Raw genomic sequence first — 16,759 nt, 5'->3', positions numbered from 1 at the left:
CTGAATGAGCCATCCAAAAGGATTAAGCTCCTACCTTTCAGATCTATGTTCCAAACTTCTTCTATATACTGGAAATCCACTCTTAAGGGTAAAATTTCCAACATTACCCGTCCTTAGTCCTTCTTAATAGGGTTTAACCCAAACACTAGCTTCTTTAAGGTATAAAGTTTGCACATGAGTACGATGTTCTTGCATGCATGGTCTTTTAGGGCTAAAATACGATGTTCTTGCATATAAGCTTGCATGGGGCTACCATGGTCATAAAGTTTGCACCTTTATGCCATGGAACCCTTCCAGGACTCCAGATCTAAGATATAAGTCACTTGGGACATTCTAATCCCAAGGATCAAGGTTCTTGAACCAAAACCTTCATAAAATGGGAACAAAAAGATCTAAGAGGAGAAGGATCAAGTTAGAGACTTGATTACTAGAAAATACAGCTAATGGAGTGTAGTACTTGGATCTACTCCTCCCCCTTGAGGATTCTTTCTTCTTCTTCTTGCACAATCTTCAAAACGCACAAATCACACTCAAAATGGTAAGATACAGTTCAATATCACTCAAGGTAGATTAGGGTTTCGAGATTGGGTTGTGGAGGTGATGGAGGTTGGGGTGGAGACCTGTTATGATGCTTAAATAGGGTTCAAGCCCTAAATATTAGGGTTTCCTCCTGACGTACCTACTCGTCGAGTCAAGGCTTACGACTCGTTGAGTAGACCACTTAAGACCCGCATCCAATCTGGCATCTACTCAACGAGTTAGGGCTACCAACTTGTCGAGTAGCTCAAAAAAATTAAATACTTAAATAGATTAAATGCATACCAGGAACGAGACGTTACAATATATATATATATATATATATATATATACACACACACACACACACACATAAAAGTTTATATGAAACTGAAACTTTTATTAAAATAAAAAAGACATGTACACTTGAAATTTAATAAAACACAACAAACTTGAAATTAAAATAAAACACAAGACACTTGAACTTAAATCAAAGGAAACATTAAAACAAGTTTAAAATAAAAATAAAACACAAGACAATTTCATTCGACATATTGACGCCATTTATCTGACCTCTTCACACTTTTCAAAAACTCAACAAATCAAAAAGGTATGTCGCTTTCTACATGGAGAGTTTGAAGAACATTGGCTAACATCATTCCATCATTTTCACAATTTACTACATCACACCTCACCCTGTGAAACACAATGTGAAACTATACTCACACTGCGTTTGTTTTTCTCCATTTAGCAAAGAGTTTACTTTGGTGGTGCACTTTACCTACTCTGCGATTGTAGTGTTGGGTGATTCTTCTCCAGAAATGAAACATCCCAAAAATCATGACCATAAATTTCATTTTTAATTATCAATACAAGCATAGTTATCAAATCATCACATAAAATAATAAGTCTTTATATCTCAAAACATAATAATCATCTATCAAATATATTAGAGTAAATACATCTCAGGCTAAACAAATGGTGTGTGCATTGTAGTCATCCTGAGCTCTTCCCATTGCTACCGAAAATACCTGAAACCAAAGCTGAAAATTGTAAGCACAAAGCTTAGTGAGTCTCCACAAACTACCACATATCACTACAAGAAAAATACCCTTTAATGACGCGCAAACAATGACACTCGCAGATTTACAATACGCATTTTTGTGTGTCCATAAAAATAATGTTAGGTTTCCAAAAACTGAAGGATAGAGGTCACGCATTTTTGCGTGCCCTTAAATTAGTGTCTAAAAAAAAGAAAAGAAAAACACGGAGGGCACCTAACGAAAAAAGGGCGTCTTCTAAGGGTGTCGTTTTATATTTTTTTAGGAAGGGCGCGTTCTCCATTTTTTTAATAGCCGGGAAATGAAATCCCAAAAAATTTAACACCCCGCCATTTATCTCCTTCTTCTCCAATGAACCCTAATAGAATTGTGATGCTATTAATCCTTTTGAAGCAGCCCGTCTTCCTCTACCTCTGCACTCTCTATCCCTTTCCATTTGGAAGCCTAACCGCGACCACCACCATCGAACCCCATCATCTCTAAGAGTTCAGAGTGCATCTGATGAAATCGACAGTTGGATCAACTCCGTAATCGGCGACGACTACCGCTGCTTCTTTCGCTCGTATTCCGACCGCCACCACCTTCTCTTTCCAGTTATCGGCATCCATAAAGGCAACAACATGCTTGTCATCGTCGGATTTATTCTTTGCGCTACCCGGTTTCCCCTCTCATCACACATTTTCTTTCTCCTGACCTTACTTGTTAATCATCTCATCAGATCTCTGCTCTAGTGTCACTCTAAGATCAAGAAATTTCAAGCCCGAGTCTCCCTCTGAGACAGAGACGAAAAGAGAAGAAACATGAAGATGCTCGCACGCCTTTTTCTGGTCATCCTTTTACCTAGTTGTTGTTTCTTTCATCGTTCCTTCCGATTGGTCTTCTTCTTCATCACCATCTACTGAACGACTCATTGATTTTGGCGATTATGGCTTCGAATTCAGTTCCATCCAATTCTCCAACAGATTTCTCATTTGTTCTCCATAAATCCCCCTTTACCACCATTACATTTGCAGCCACACGACAACCACTCATCGTTATTCGTAAGTCCATCACCATCTTCTGAAGCAAGTTGAAATAGGAACCAACAATGCGAATGCTGAAGTTAGAGTGATTCCCGATGTTCAAGTGAGATTATTTCCATTTACCTATATAAATCTCGATTGTGCTCTCTTTTCTCCTCTCTCATCCCAACATCGCCATATCAATATTGAATTGAAATCTTCTACAATTTCTTTTAGGGTTTTCTTTGTCTTGTATCTCTCTTAATCCTCTGGAACAAAGCTATCAAAATTCGGGATCTCCAAGTTTCAATCATGAATTTCATACAAAACTTGGAAGCTTTTGAAGATTTAGTCGAGTAATTTCTTGTTAATCCTTCACCCTCCATAGATAGCCAATGTTGTAATTTTAGTCGTATTTCTGCCTGCCTCTTCTTAAAATCTTGATAAAGTGAGTTAAATGGAGAAAATAATTGTTAGGGTATTGACCAAATGGTATTTGCACAAGCAAATATCACAAGGGACAACACCAAGTTTGTAAATGGAGCAATTGTTGGGGAGAGGAATGTCTTTCACATCAGTGAATCTAGTCTTGTCTTGTTGTTGCATTATTATTATTGTAAGTGTTGTTGTATTATCATTATTATTAAAAAAAATAAACCCCCCTAAATGTATCAATTCATATTAAGGCTAATTTAATTTATTATTTAAAAAACAAAAATCAATTTATTTGCTTTGCTGTTATTGCCTATGATTGGGAACAATATATTAAAGCAATCTAGTGTTTGATGGTGCAGGGAAAGTATTTGATTTTATAATCTTTTTATTTACCCTAGCTTTGTTCACTGGTTATATCATATGGCAGGAAACATGTTGTTTTTGGTAAGGTAACAAAGGGAATGGAGACAGTTAAGAAGATTGAGTTGTTGGGAACAAGTGATGGAAAACCTTCTGGTGTGGTAAAAATTGTGGATTGTGGCGAAGTTATTGAAGATAAGAAGAACAATGTGGTGGAATCCGTAAAAGGTATTGTTGTTGTTATTTATTAACCATGAATAACATTTATTTGATTATATAATTTATTGTTACATTTTCTTTATAGGTAAAAAGAAAAAAACTGTGAAGAAAGATACTTCTTCTGATGACAGTTCCGATAGGCGAGTAAAAAAACGCCGTGGATCAACTATCAGGGAGAAATTGAGGAAATGAAGGAAGTCCTCACCATCTGATTCAAATTCCGACTCTTATTCTTCGGAGAGTGATTCCGATTCCGATTCGGAGTCCGAATCAGAAGCTGATTCCGATTCTTCAAGTTCATTTGCTAGTGGTAACAGGAGGAAGAAGAGATCAACAAAGAAAGAAGTCAAACAACGTAAGAACAAACGAAAAGAAAAGAGACGGTTGTCTGGCAAAAGATCAAAAAGAAGGTCCAAATAGTTGCTTTTGATATATATATATATATATATATATATATATATATATATATATATATATATATATATATATATATATATATTAATATTGTATTTGTAACTTGTAAAAGTGGACTTACTTTAGGAGCTCTGGGAGTTCAAGAGAAACAGAAAGTGGAAGTAGTAGTTCTGATGATGGAAAAGCAAATTGACGTGTTGCAAAGGCCAGAAATAGACCTCCAAGTACTTCTGCTGTACTTTTTCCCCTTCTTTTTAAGGGCATATTGCAGGAAATAACAACATACTATACTCTTTCTACCAATATAGGCATTGTATTGTATTTTTACCCATAATAACAATATAGCAATGTTGGATTTTAATCTTGATAGCTTGTTTTTAGTAGCAACAAACTTATATTTTCTTTACAGATAGTAGTATTATGTAGTAGATAACTTAAAATGCTCGTATATATATGTAGAAAATGCAACATTGCCATTTTGGGTAAAAATAAAGTACATTGCTATTATGGTAGGTATAACTTATAAGTGTTATTATAAGTAAAAAAAAATAATAAAAAACATTGCTATTATTGGTAAAGAGACGTACGTATGTAAGTAGGTTGCTGCTATGGGTAAAAAATAAAGTACAAAGCAAATTTCGGTTTTCCTTACTCAACTGTTAGTGAGATAGATGCTTACAGATCTTGTTATGTAATATGTAGTGAGGAAAAGTTTACCATATCTGTCACGAAAGGAACCTGAATCAAAGGTGGAAATTAAGGATCAAATTTCAAAGAAAACAACCTTAGAAGAGCAAGAATTTGTTAAAAATGGGGTTGTAAAGGAGAAGGAGAAGGAAAAAAGAGCTTCAATTACTTACTGCATAACCTACATTTTGAGTTGCATCACCAAGCATTCACCTCAGTACAGAATTCTAATGGTGGGGCGTATATTGGGAGGGATTGCCACCTCTCTCCTCTTTTCAGCCTTCGAATCATGGCTTGTTGCTGAACACAACAAGGTGAGATATAATATTACATTTCTAAATACACCCTTTATATTGTGTATGGTTCTAATGCTCTTGTTTTGATGCATCTGTAGAGAGGTTTTGAGCAACAATGGCTATCAATTACATTCTCCAAGGCAATATTTCTTGGGAATGGACTGGTTTCCATTTTAGTTGGTTTATTTGGAAATCTTTTAGTTGGTTCATTGGCCATGGGACCTATTGCTCCATTTGATGCAGCTTCAATCTTTCTTGCCAATGGAATGGCCATCATCATATCATCATGGACTAAAAATTATGGTGACTCATCAGAAAGAAAAGATCTAATGACCCAATTCAGGGGTGCTGTTGTTGCAATTGCATCAGGTCTCTCTCTCTCTCTCTCATACATATACAGGAGAAGCATGAAGAATCCAAAGTGGCAATCTTGTAATTATGCATACATATCATTCTGCCTTCTAAATTTGGACCTAATAGTTTCTTTTTTTGTGTAAAAACAAATAAAAGGATAGCATTATTGGGTGCAATACAATCTTTATTTGAGGGTTCAATGTACACTTTTGTGTTTCTATGGACACCTGCTTTAAGCCCAAGTGGTGAAGACATTCCACATGGTTTCATTTTTGCTACTTTCATGTTATCTTCCATGTTAGGAAGCTCTTTAGCTTCTCAGTTATTAGCACACACACTGACATACATTGTTATTGTGTTGTGTCGTGTGTGTATGTATGTGTGTGTGTATATATATATATATATATATGTGTGTGTGTGTGTGTGTGTGTAAAATCAAGATTCACTTTCCACTCGGACAAAAATACTCTTCCGGATTATTCCGAATTATTATGACCATTTTGCCCTCATAGCAATTTTGATATTAACATACATGCGCACATTTCTTTTAGTGTAGATTTTGTAAAAGAGAAATGACAACAAAGAAGATAAGTATCTCTTGTTGTTTGTATATATACACTTTTTCTTCTTGTTTAATAACTTAAAAACTATATAAATGTGAAAATTGAAGGTTCACACACTGTTAAAAGGATTGGAAAAGATAATTGCAAGTGCAGATATTCCAATGTTCGTCTGTGGTGACTTCAATTCAGTTCCAGGAAGGTATGTGTCATTTCTGCTACATTTGTTATGTGTGTTGTGTGGCCAACAAACATCTGTTTTCATTACTTTGGTGTATGTAATTATTAATCCACAGTAATTCCATGGATTTACTGTGTTTTTGGATTGTCCTATAGGTAGCATCTCAGCTTCTGATTAATTTGGTGTACTATTTTGGCAGGTTGATCTCTAGGGCCTGCTAGAAGGATTGGATATTGCAGTTAAGCATCTATCTAAGACTTCACGGCAAGGACTTGATGAATATAAGTTAGCAATGTTTTACTTGATTTGGACGTGAACAAGACTCAAGCAAAAGCAAGACTCATACTTTGGCATGGCTAGAAGCTTTGGAGGAAACAAGACTCAAGCAAAAGCAAACACACAGAGAGTTGTTGGCACATAGTAAGCTAGATAATGCGATTGTATATAAATTCTACTTCTCTTAAGTTCATTTCTTTTATTACAATTACTCAATATTGGAATAATTATTTGTATTTGACATATTAGTGAAATGAATTATCTTTGTTATTTATGGTATTTTATTTTGTATTATGATATTTTTAATGTATTATTTAATTTGAAAATTAGTAAATCAATAAAATAATATATTTTTTTAAAACATTTAAAATTATGATACGCAAAAATGTGTGTCATCTTCCTTTATGACATGGCCTTTCTTGATAGGGGCTTTCTAGATACGCATTGCGTGTCATTAACACGCGCGTCGTAAGGTTACGACACGCGAATGCGTGTCGTCTTCATTTATGACAGGGCCTTCCTTGATACGTATTGCGTGTCGTAAATGCGCGACGTAATTGTGCGTCGTAAATGAGCGTCGTAAATGCACGTCGTCTATAGACGACGTGCAAAAGCGCGTCGTCTCTCTTTATGACAGGGCCTTCCTTGACGCGCATTTGCGCGTCGTCTGAGCCTTTTACGACGCGCAATGAGCATCGTAAAAGGATGTTTTTCTAGTAGTGTATCATACATATAATCACATAATGACATACATTGGGCCTTGCCTGCTACATCAGGCCCCGCCCGGCATCAGACCAAAGTCCGACATCGGGCCCCGACTGGCATCAAGCAAAGTTCGGTATACATTAAACATATCAACAAATACACATCAATAATCACATAACATAAACATATAAACATTCCTCGGGCCCACCCGACATCAGACCGAAATCCAGCATCGGATCGAAATCCAGAAACATATAAACATTCCTCGAGATTTCCCCGGCATCGGACTGAATTCTGGAACACATAATACATGAACATGCAAGAATCACGAAGACACCAGGCATACAAACATTCCTCGAGCTTTCCCAGGAATCAAACCAAGGTCCAGAAACACATACACAACTACATCGGGCACTACCCGTCATTGTACCCTTGTCCAGAATATGCTACCATACATAAACGGGTCGGCATTGGTGCCTTCGGCCCATTCCGTGTAACACCCTGATTCCTGGATGTGGGGCTTGAGGATTTTGTGCAAGTTAAAGGGCCTACTCGGCTAGTTAGTTGGCCCAACTCGTCGTGTAGGAATTGATCTGGATGTGCGAGTTATGAAGCCTACTCGCCGAGTTGGAGAGCTGTACTCGACAAGTGAGGCCGTTTAGAGAAAACCCTAATTATTTAGGTTTGCACCATATTTAAAGGACTTTAACTCCTTTACCCTGCTTCCCTCATCACCTTATCACGTCTAGAGAGAAACCCTGGTGAGCGAGCCCATATTTTGAGTGTGAAGCCAAAAGTGTGCATTCTTGGAGGAAGCTTGAAGAGTGAAGAGCTTGGAACAAGAAAGAGTTTTTAGATCTAGCATTCATACAGTTGTAGTATCTATTTGGAGGAAAAAAGTCCATACCTTGGCTTGACATTTCTTATATCTCTTCTTGTGTGAGTTTATGGGTATTTTGGTGCAAAAGGAGGGCCATTTTCCGGTTGAGCTTGTCCAGGGGGAGTAGTTACAGATCTGGACTCCTCTAAGGCGACGAACCCAGGATTTCGTAGTAGGTGTTGCCGATGGCACATTTTTCCTTTTACGCAGTGGCATAAATGTAGAAGAAACGAAAATTTCGGAAAATTTTACACTGTATGCAAAAAAAATAAGGGGTTGCCAGTGCCACTATGGGCACCATAGTGGAACCGTCCCTGCTCTAAACCCTCATGGACATGAAGTCTCAAGCTTTATGAAACTTTGACCCTTCTTCATGTCCTAAACCCCTTCTTGAGCATAATTTTGGGTATTCTAGCCTTGTGAGCCTTGCATGATCGTAAAGTTAGCAACTTTACATGGTAACTCCATGCTAGGAGGTTAGCTCTGGAGTTTGGAGCACTGGAATCGACTGAAATGAGAATTGGCTAGAGAACTCAACGAGTTGGGCATCCAACTTGACGATTTTAGACGATTTTACCCATTTGTGGATTTAGAGTGAACTCGACGAGTTATTGGGACAATCGACGAGTAGATGTGATTTTCCCGGTCTTCTGGACACCATGTTGATTCGAGGAGTTGGTGAGACAACTCAGCGGGTTGACCCGAGTTTTCCCGATTTTTTTCCTGGGAATAGAGGGAACTCGATGAGTCGCATAGATGCACTCGACGAGTTGAGTCAACACGGAATATTGACTTGAGTGTTGACTCCCGTGGACTTTTAGGGTTTGACCAAAATATGAAGTTTAGAGATCAAGGAGAGGTAAAATGGTCCTTCACCCTTTTTGGAGATTTAGCAATGGAGTTAGCTTAACAATTTAAAGTTATTGATAAATTGCTAATTAGAGGTGATTGTGATATATGTAGGCAGAGTCTAGACCCGCAGTTTGAGTACGAGACATATCTGCTTTACTTAGGAGGTGACTCTTCTCACTATACTTACTTAAGCGGTAATACAGTGTGATCGGAGGGTCTTATTTGAGTTATCGACCGGATGGTCCTATGTGATTATACTGAGTTATGTGATATTATGAATTTTGTCTTTGTGATATGTACTATATTATTATGTGCCTTACTGAATAGGACTGGAGGGTCTAACCCGAGTTATGAGACCGGAGGGCCTTCAACGAGATACAAGACTGGAGGGTCCGACACGAGCTGTGAGATTGGAGGGTCTTCAATGAGATACAGAACTGGAGGGTTCAACTCGAGCTGTGAGACCGAAGGGTCTTCACTGAGATACAAGACTGGAGGATCCAACCCGAGCTGTGAGACAGGAGGGTCTTCATTGAGACACATGACCAGAAGGTCCACACCGAGCCATGAGACCGGAGGGTCCTCACCGAGACGCATGATCGGGGGTCCATATCGAGCTATAGCCATGAGAGACTTATTATTTATGTATGTGGTATTTTGGGGAACTCACTAAGCTTCGTGTTTACCGTGTTGTGTGATATGTGTTTCATGTACTTCTCAGGATCGCGAGATGGCGACGACTTGATTTTACACACCTGTTTGAGATTATGTTTGAGGATTCTAGGATATTATCAGTCATTTTGTTGATTTGTGTTTTTAACAACTGATACATTTGTGGTTTTTGAGAAATGTGATATTGAGTTTTATGTGGTTTAAAAATGAAAATTTTTGTTTGAAAATTTAGAATGTAACATTACAGAGGGGGAGGTGGCGGTTAGCTAAGAAGCGATAGTTGCTTGGAAGCTTAGGTTGATCGGAAGCGAGTAACTGACTGTTAACGACGTCCGACAGTGGTGGTGGCGTTTCGATGGCGAATAGGCAGTCGATCGGTCCCAACAAGGCGGCGGTTGAGAGGTTCCATGATGGTGGTGGCTGGAGATATAGCGGATTAGGTTTAGGATTGATGAGAGGGAAGGAATGTCGGATCTAAATCTCGTGCCTCCTTTCAAACTTATGCTCTTTTCCAATTTTAGCCCCTCCCCATAAAATCTTTTTCATCTCAACTCTCAAACTTACCAAACAACACCTGTCTTCTGAAATCTTTACAATCAAGCTCCAGATTTTACCCCTTTAGCCCCTGCTACCAATAATCTGTCCAACTCATATAATTTAGATTGTAAATTTCCGAACTTATAACATTTAGCTCCGAAGACTAACATTAATAAATTATTATGGATTCAAGGCTTCGATTATATATATATATATATATATATATATATATATATATATATATATATATATATATATATATATATATATATATATATATATATATATCATTTACATCTCGGGGTTTATTTTTTCATTTATTTTATTTAGTATTATTCATTTAATTCCAAATGGAATGTTACAAGAAAAAATTCCTAGTGGTGATCTTCATTTATATCGACGCATACACGATCCAAAATGATATCTTCATTCGTGCTCTAAATACGAGCCATTTTGAGAGATGGGGATGGTTTGAAGGTGGTGGAATATAAAGAAGGTTGGGGGAGATTAATTAAGAAGCTTGAGTGTGATGGAAAATAAGGACTAATGTTGGTATTTATAGTGGTTGTTGAATGGTTTAAAAATTGAAATTTTGAAAAATAAAATAGTTATATTTTGAAAATTGGGGTATTTTTTTTTTGAAAAATTTGGTAGTTTTTTAAAGTGACAAAAAAAACTCGACTACTCTCTCTCTCTCTCCCCTCTCTCTTTATATATATATATATATATATATATATATATATATATATATATATATATATATATATATATATATATATATATCATCCATAGCACACTGCCAAGTTCATCCACCATACTTGACATGTCAAGTTGGTGGCACGGTGTGTGCCAAATATGTGTGACACATGTCGAGCTCCTTTTGAGCCCACTATGTTTAGCCTAAGATGTTATGATAAGTCCACATATATTTTACATCCCAAGGCCACCCATTAATCCACTGTAACAAGTCAATTAATATCCCTATTTTCGACATTTGTGACAAACATACAACTTTCTATAATAGATTCTTGCCACGCCTAATTAACAATTTTATCGCATCATTTTTATCATAAACCAAAAGTGCATAATCATAGCCTCAAATTCAACATCAGTTTGAAAATTACCATTGTAATAACATGATAGGGTTTTTTAACAACCAAAACACCTTTATAGTGTAAATACCATGGTTAGCAAACCACCATACCATATTGTGAAGAACATCACATTCTAATGTGACATTCTAAAAAAACAAGGATAACAAAAATCAATGACATTTTGTAAGAGTAGAATAATGTAGATTAATCTATAAACACTATAACTTAGAAACATTATTCACAAATGACCTATTAGGGTAACAAACGTTTACTTTTGTTCATGTTTAGTCACTTTTTTTGTATATCATTTACCATTTAACGTGTTTTAGGTGTTCACAAAATACCATTGCAACATGCTATTAAGGTTTCCGACGACTTTATCATCTCCGATGACTCTCTGGTCATCTTCTTCGACGAGTCTCCGGCCAAACATGAGTCATTCATGGAAGATTTCAAGTTCATCATTGGCGGATTCTTGGAACACGCACATTTTAAACACATGTAAAATCAATTTCATCCATGGTTTTGGAACACACATCTGATGCACATGTGAAATCAAGTTCATACATGGCAGATTTCAAGTTCATCCATGGTAGATTTTTCATATCTTGTTTCTTGAACCCTTCATCTTCATTGAGTTTAAATCCTTCAAACACACGTTTGGAATCGATTTTGTTTATGAAGTTAGGGTTCGGTTCTGATAAACTATTTTAAACACACATTTGAGATCGATTTTGTTTCTCATGAAGAAACCCTAACAAGAATCGAACTCATTTCGAGTTTGAATCATTCATCTTCATCGATTTTAAAGCCTTCAAACAGGCATCTAGGATTGATTTCGTTTTTGAAGTATGCTTACGATACTGATGAACGGTTTTGGAACCCTTCATCTTCATTCGACTTTAAACCCACGAATTTGGAACCAAAGTCATCGAAGAAGGTTTTTATGTGTGTGCTTCCCAAAAAAATCATACTTAGCCGAAGAAGGTGACCAAAAAATTCATGTTTGACAGAAAAACTCATGTTGATCGGAGACTCGTCCGAGAAGATGACTAGAGAATCTTCGGAGATGACAAAGTCATCGAAAACCTTCATAGCAAGTTGCAATAGTATTTTGTGAACACCTAAAACAAGTTAAATGATAAATGTTGTACAAAAAAGGGTTTATGCCACGAAAGTCACTATATATACAACCTTGTTTTGTTTTAGCCCTAACATTATTTTTGTTCCTCATTTGCCATTATATTTTAGAAAACGTTTCATTTTCGGGCATTTGACTAGTCACCAACAAGTTATAATGACGTGTCGGTTTTGCATTTTTTCTCGGTTTGTATTTTTCCCCAACATTTATGTATGAGCTTGCATTTAGCCCCAACATTTACGTATGAGTTTTACATTTAGCCCCAATATTTTTTCCCAATTTCCATCACTTTTTAGAAAAAAAAAAAAAATCATTTTAGCCCTTAGCCAGTCAGAAATAGGTATTTTAAATATTTGATTTATCAACAAATGTCATTAGAAATAACCAATTGTTTTTTAGATGAGTTACAAATAAATGAACAATTTTGATTGACTTAAAAATTAGAATGTCATATTGTTTATTAGTGTCACATACTCAAGACTTACGATATGTGGCTTTTCCTTCATATTAAAATACATGTATACATTAAATATAATTAACACCGATATTACAAAAAATAGAGTCGTTGACTTACTAGCTAACATGTTCTACCTCTCAAGGAGAAATCTCAATTTCAACTTTTTAGAAATATTTGGTTTTTCAAAAAATCTATCATTAGAAAATAATTAGTTTTTCCTTAGATGAGTTACGGATGAATTAACAAATATTTCTCTTTAACTGACGAGGCATGTCACATCGTTTGTTAGAAATAACCATTTGATTGGCTTTTAAAAATTAGCATGTCATATTGTTTATTAGATGTCTCGGATTTAAGACTTACATTAGGTCTTTTTTCCTTGATTTTAAAATACATGTATATATTAAATACAACAAACACCGATAATACAAAAAAAAAAAAAAAAAAAAAAAAAAGTTATTGGCTTACTAGCTAAAACGCCCCATCCTCAATGAGAAGTCACAATTTCGAGGCTTGCATTTGTTTTTCCCTTTTTCATTTTAAGTTATTACGTTTTAAAATACATATTCGTAACCAGCCAAGGGCTAAAATGTAATTTTTTCTAAAAAGTAATGGCAAATGGGAAACAAAAAAAAATATTTGAGTTAAATGCAAACCCATGCGTAAATTTTAAGACTAAATGCAAACCGGAAAAAATGCAAAACCGACATGTCATCATAAACTATCGGTAACCGGTCAAACTTATAACGGCGAATCAGAAACAAAAAAATAAAGTTGAGACTAGAACAAAACAATGTTGTATATATAGTAGCTTTTGTGACTAAGGATCGTTACCCTAATATTTCATTTCCCAAACATCATCCACCAAGTACTAATAAAACGGACACGAAACAAAAGTTACATTAATTATTGCACTATTAAAAAAAAAAAAAAAAAAAAAAAGACGTCATCTTTATTTATTTTTATAAATTTACAAACAATGTAAATAATTATATTAAAAAAAACAAATGAAATTGTCTATAGATAGACTTACAACAAAAAAAGAATCTTAAATAAAAAAATCCAACTGGTCCCCATCTGAAAATTTGCACCTCATTAGAAGCCTAACGGTCTGGACCCAGACCCAGACCCGGACCCGGACCCGGCATTAGTTTTACAAAGAAAACTGATTATTGAGATGAATATAAAGTTAACTAATTATCTTGATGTAACTGATAAAGTCGAGTATCAAGTGATAGCTGAGAAAACTTAGCAGCATCTCCACTTTGCTCCATACTCATAATCTTCAAACGTTGAACTTCAGCAGTCAACGCCTCATTTAAGGCTGCCAACATTCAGCAAGAAAACTAAAATGTCAAATACCCAAAATACCCCTCTACATATATATATATTATTATGCGTCAAAGTCAAAGATGGGATTCTAGACATACCGTCCCGGAGGTGGGCTTGCTGTTCCATTGCTTGTAGACGGAACTTTAACTCGTTATTTTGACTTGTCAAACTCGCCGAATCTCTCTGGTAATAAAGTAAATAAAATCAATAAAAACCAACACTGATTTTTCTTTTCTTTTTTTTTTTTTTTTAAATATAAAATCCCACCTGAAATAATGTAAGCTGGGCAGACAACGTTGTTGTTTCTGTCTGCAAGGTTTGAACCTTATTTTCCAATTCTGTGATGTAACGTGTTTTTCTTTCTTTAGATCGAGCAGCTGACTGGCGGTTTGCTAAAATTCTGTGATGTAACGTGTTATACATGTAACCTTTTATTAGATAAAAAATGTATGTTTTAATAATATAATAATTAATTCAGATTGTGAATAATTTATTTAGTTATAACTGTTTAATAATATAATTCACAAAGTTATTGTAACAAAAAGGATACAAGACAATAAATATAAAAGGTATCTTTGAAAATCTATATAAGTTGTATAATTATCTTGGCTTAAAAAATACTGAAGAGAGTTATAATATACCTTTTGACTCTCTTTGGATCAGTCAAAGCAATCTCTGCAAGATTCTCATTAGTCATGATTTTCTTGAGCTCACTGCCACTAAACATACCATTTCCAAACTCTAACCTAAAAGTTTCTGAATTTGGATTGATAGAATCACTTGGTGATAATTTACCGATTTGCCCTCCAGAAGAAGGCAACAGCTTAACTGATTCATCTGCAAAGTTCATCTTTCCCATAATGCTATCCATGGAGACACTTCTATAGTGTCTTGTAGTTGGAGCAACTTCTCCACCTGCACTCCTTTTAACACCTTCTTTTTTATCAGTAACTAAACTGACTCCTAACCTCTGCTGCATATTGGTACTGCTTGTAGCTTCATTATCACTGTTATCACCTCCATTAGTTTTTGTACCACTATCCAAATCTTCACAGTTTTCACCTCTAAACGAGTTTAGTCTACCAAGATTGTTTAAGTTCATGTAAGTTGAAAAGAAATCATCTGCAACTTCACCTTCTGAATTCTTCTCTCCAACTTTGCTTTCACTACCATTTCTCTCCCAGTTTGATTCACGTTTCACTTCCAGTCCCTTTAAACCTCTTGATGATGGGATCAATGGTGGTGATGATTGTAAGATAGTTGAAAACCCGAATGGAATATCACTGTTTGATCTCCTGTGTGTCTTACGAGGTGGAAGTGGAAGGCTCTCATGATCGCCTGCCATTTGATCAGATGTGAGAGCAGAAGTGGGGTCCCGATAAGGGCTCAAAGGGGGTAAAGAGTCAAGTGAGAAATACGAGGGCTGTGATAAAGTTCTTGAGTGGGAAGAACCAGTAGCAAGTGTTAGATTCTGTGAGGAAGGTGAAAGGGGAGGCATTTGTGGATGAGACTGAGGTATTCCCACTCTTTTAATGGTGTTTTCAATGTTAATACTTGGGGGAAATTGTGTAATTTGGGCACGAATATCGGGATGATTGAAAGGAATATGCGATTGCAGTTTAGGGACTGATGATGATGAAGCACCAAATGACGATTGTAGCCTTTGGTTGCCTTCCTCAGATTCACTCATTGCTTTTCACTTCCCCCAAAATCTTCAATGCTATCAATCAGCCGAGTTGAACAGATGACAAAATGGCTTATATAAATGTAAAAATGGGATGAACAAGTCAACAAACCCTAAGAGCACTACTAACTACTGACGATCGAGGCTAAAACCAGTGACTGAATTAAAAAACCTAATTTACGCAAATGAGTCGTTAATATCAACAACTCGCATACAACTTTTTTGAATGATAGAAGAAACAGAAAACACAAGTATAAATAGTTTACCGAATGACTAGAACAGAGACGAAATGACAGCCGATCAGCACAAGATAGCTAGGGTTTCTCCGCCAAATGGTGACGGAATGGACGAAGATGGATAGCCGGCAAGTCTCTCACTGTGTGTTTCTCTCCCTCTCTCTCTCTCTAACAGTATTAACTTTCTCTCTCTAGATATCGAGGATGATGCACTACTGCACGGATTTCTTCGTCACTACTGAGATATCGAACACTATACATTGATCATTGTTTGAATATCAGTAGGTTAACGTTACATTTTCTATTTAAAGTAATATTTTTTGTTAGGGGTTAAGCTTTCTTGAGAAAGACATTATGAAAATTGTTTTTAAATTGTCAGCAAACTAAAAAAAATATTATAATTATAAACAAAATTATAGAGTATAAACTTTTTGTTATAAAGAAAAAGGGATAATAACTTGAAAGGGTAACGAACTTTCGATTTTTTTCACATTTAGTCACTAATTTTTTTTTCGTTATCTATTTGTCATTGAACTATTGAAACTGTTCATATTTTACCCTTATGACCGGCTGTTACCGGTCATAAGGGTAAAATGTGAACAGTTTCAATAGTTTAGTGGCATATAGATAACGGAAAAAAGTTTAGTGACTAAATATGAACAAAATCGAAAGTTCGTTTCCCTCAAAAAAGTTCAATGACTAAATGTGAACAAACTTCATCTTGTATTATGTTTTAGCAAATTATTTATTTTTGTTAAATTCTAGCAACATTTGTTAATAAAGAAATCTATGAAATAAAAAAAAAAAAA

General features: G+C 35.7%; 2 protein-coding genes across 3 annotated transcripts; one reads left to right on the top strand and one right to left on the bottom strand.

The window, feature by feature from the left end:
- The first annotated feature begins 4,614 nt into the window (after positions 1-4,614).
- Positions 4,615-6,243, top strand: LOC145035405 (uncharacterized). Its single transcript, XM_078983950.1, has 6 exons — positions 4,615-4,618; positions 4,709-5,007; positions 5,088-5,358; positions 5,493-5,692; positions 6,014-6,105; positions 6,240-6,243. Exons 1-6 carry the CDS (start codon positions 4,615-4,617, stop codon positions 6,241-6,243), a joined length of 870 nt encoding a protein of 289 aa, XP_078840076.1.
- A 7,388-nt stretch (positions 6,244-13,631) lies between these two features.
- On the bottom strand, positions 13,632-16,232 carry LOC145035835 (bZIP transcription factor 29-like). 2 transcript variants are annotated; one of them, XM_078984344.1, is made up of 5 exons: positions 15,981-16,232; positions 14,672-15,886; positions 14,298-14,430; positions 14,129-14,213; positions 13,632-14,022 (listed from the first exon to the last, which is right to left on the bottom strand). In XM_078984344.1, the coding sequence occupies exons 2-5, from the start codon at positions 15,718-15,720 to the stop codon at positions 13,892-13,894; spliced, it is 1,398 nt and encodes a 465-aa protein (XP_078840470.1). In that variant the 5' UTR covers positions 15,721-15,886; positions 15,981-16,232; the 3' UTR covers positions 13,632-13,891. The 2 variants fall into 2 exon arrangements, with proteins under 2 accessions (XP_078840470.1, XP_078840471.1); XM_078984345.1 differs by having other exon boundaries at positions 14,672-15,750.
- Between the last annotated feature and the right edge of the window lie 527 nt (positions 16,233-16,759).

Source organism: Lactuca saligna, chromosome 3 (genome assembly GCF_052625555.1).
Source record: "Lactuca saligna cultivar CGN05327 chromosome 3, ASM5262555v1, whole genome shotgun sequence".
NCBI classification, from domain to species: Eukaryota; Viridiplantae; Streptophyta; class Magnoliopsida; order Asterales; family Asteraceae; genus Lactuca; species Lactuca saligna.
This window is presented reverse-complemented; position numbering and strand designations above follow the sequence as displayed.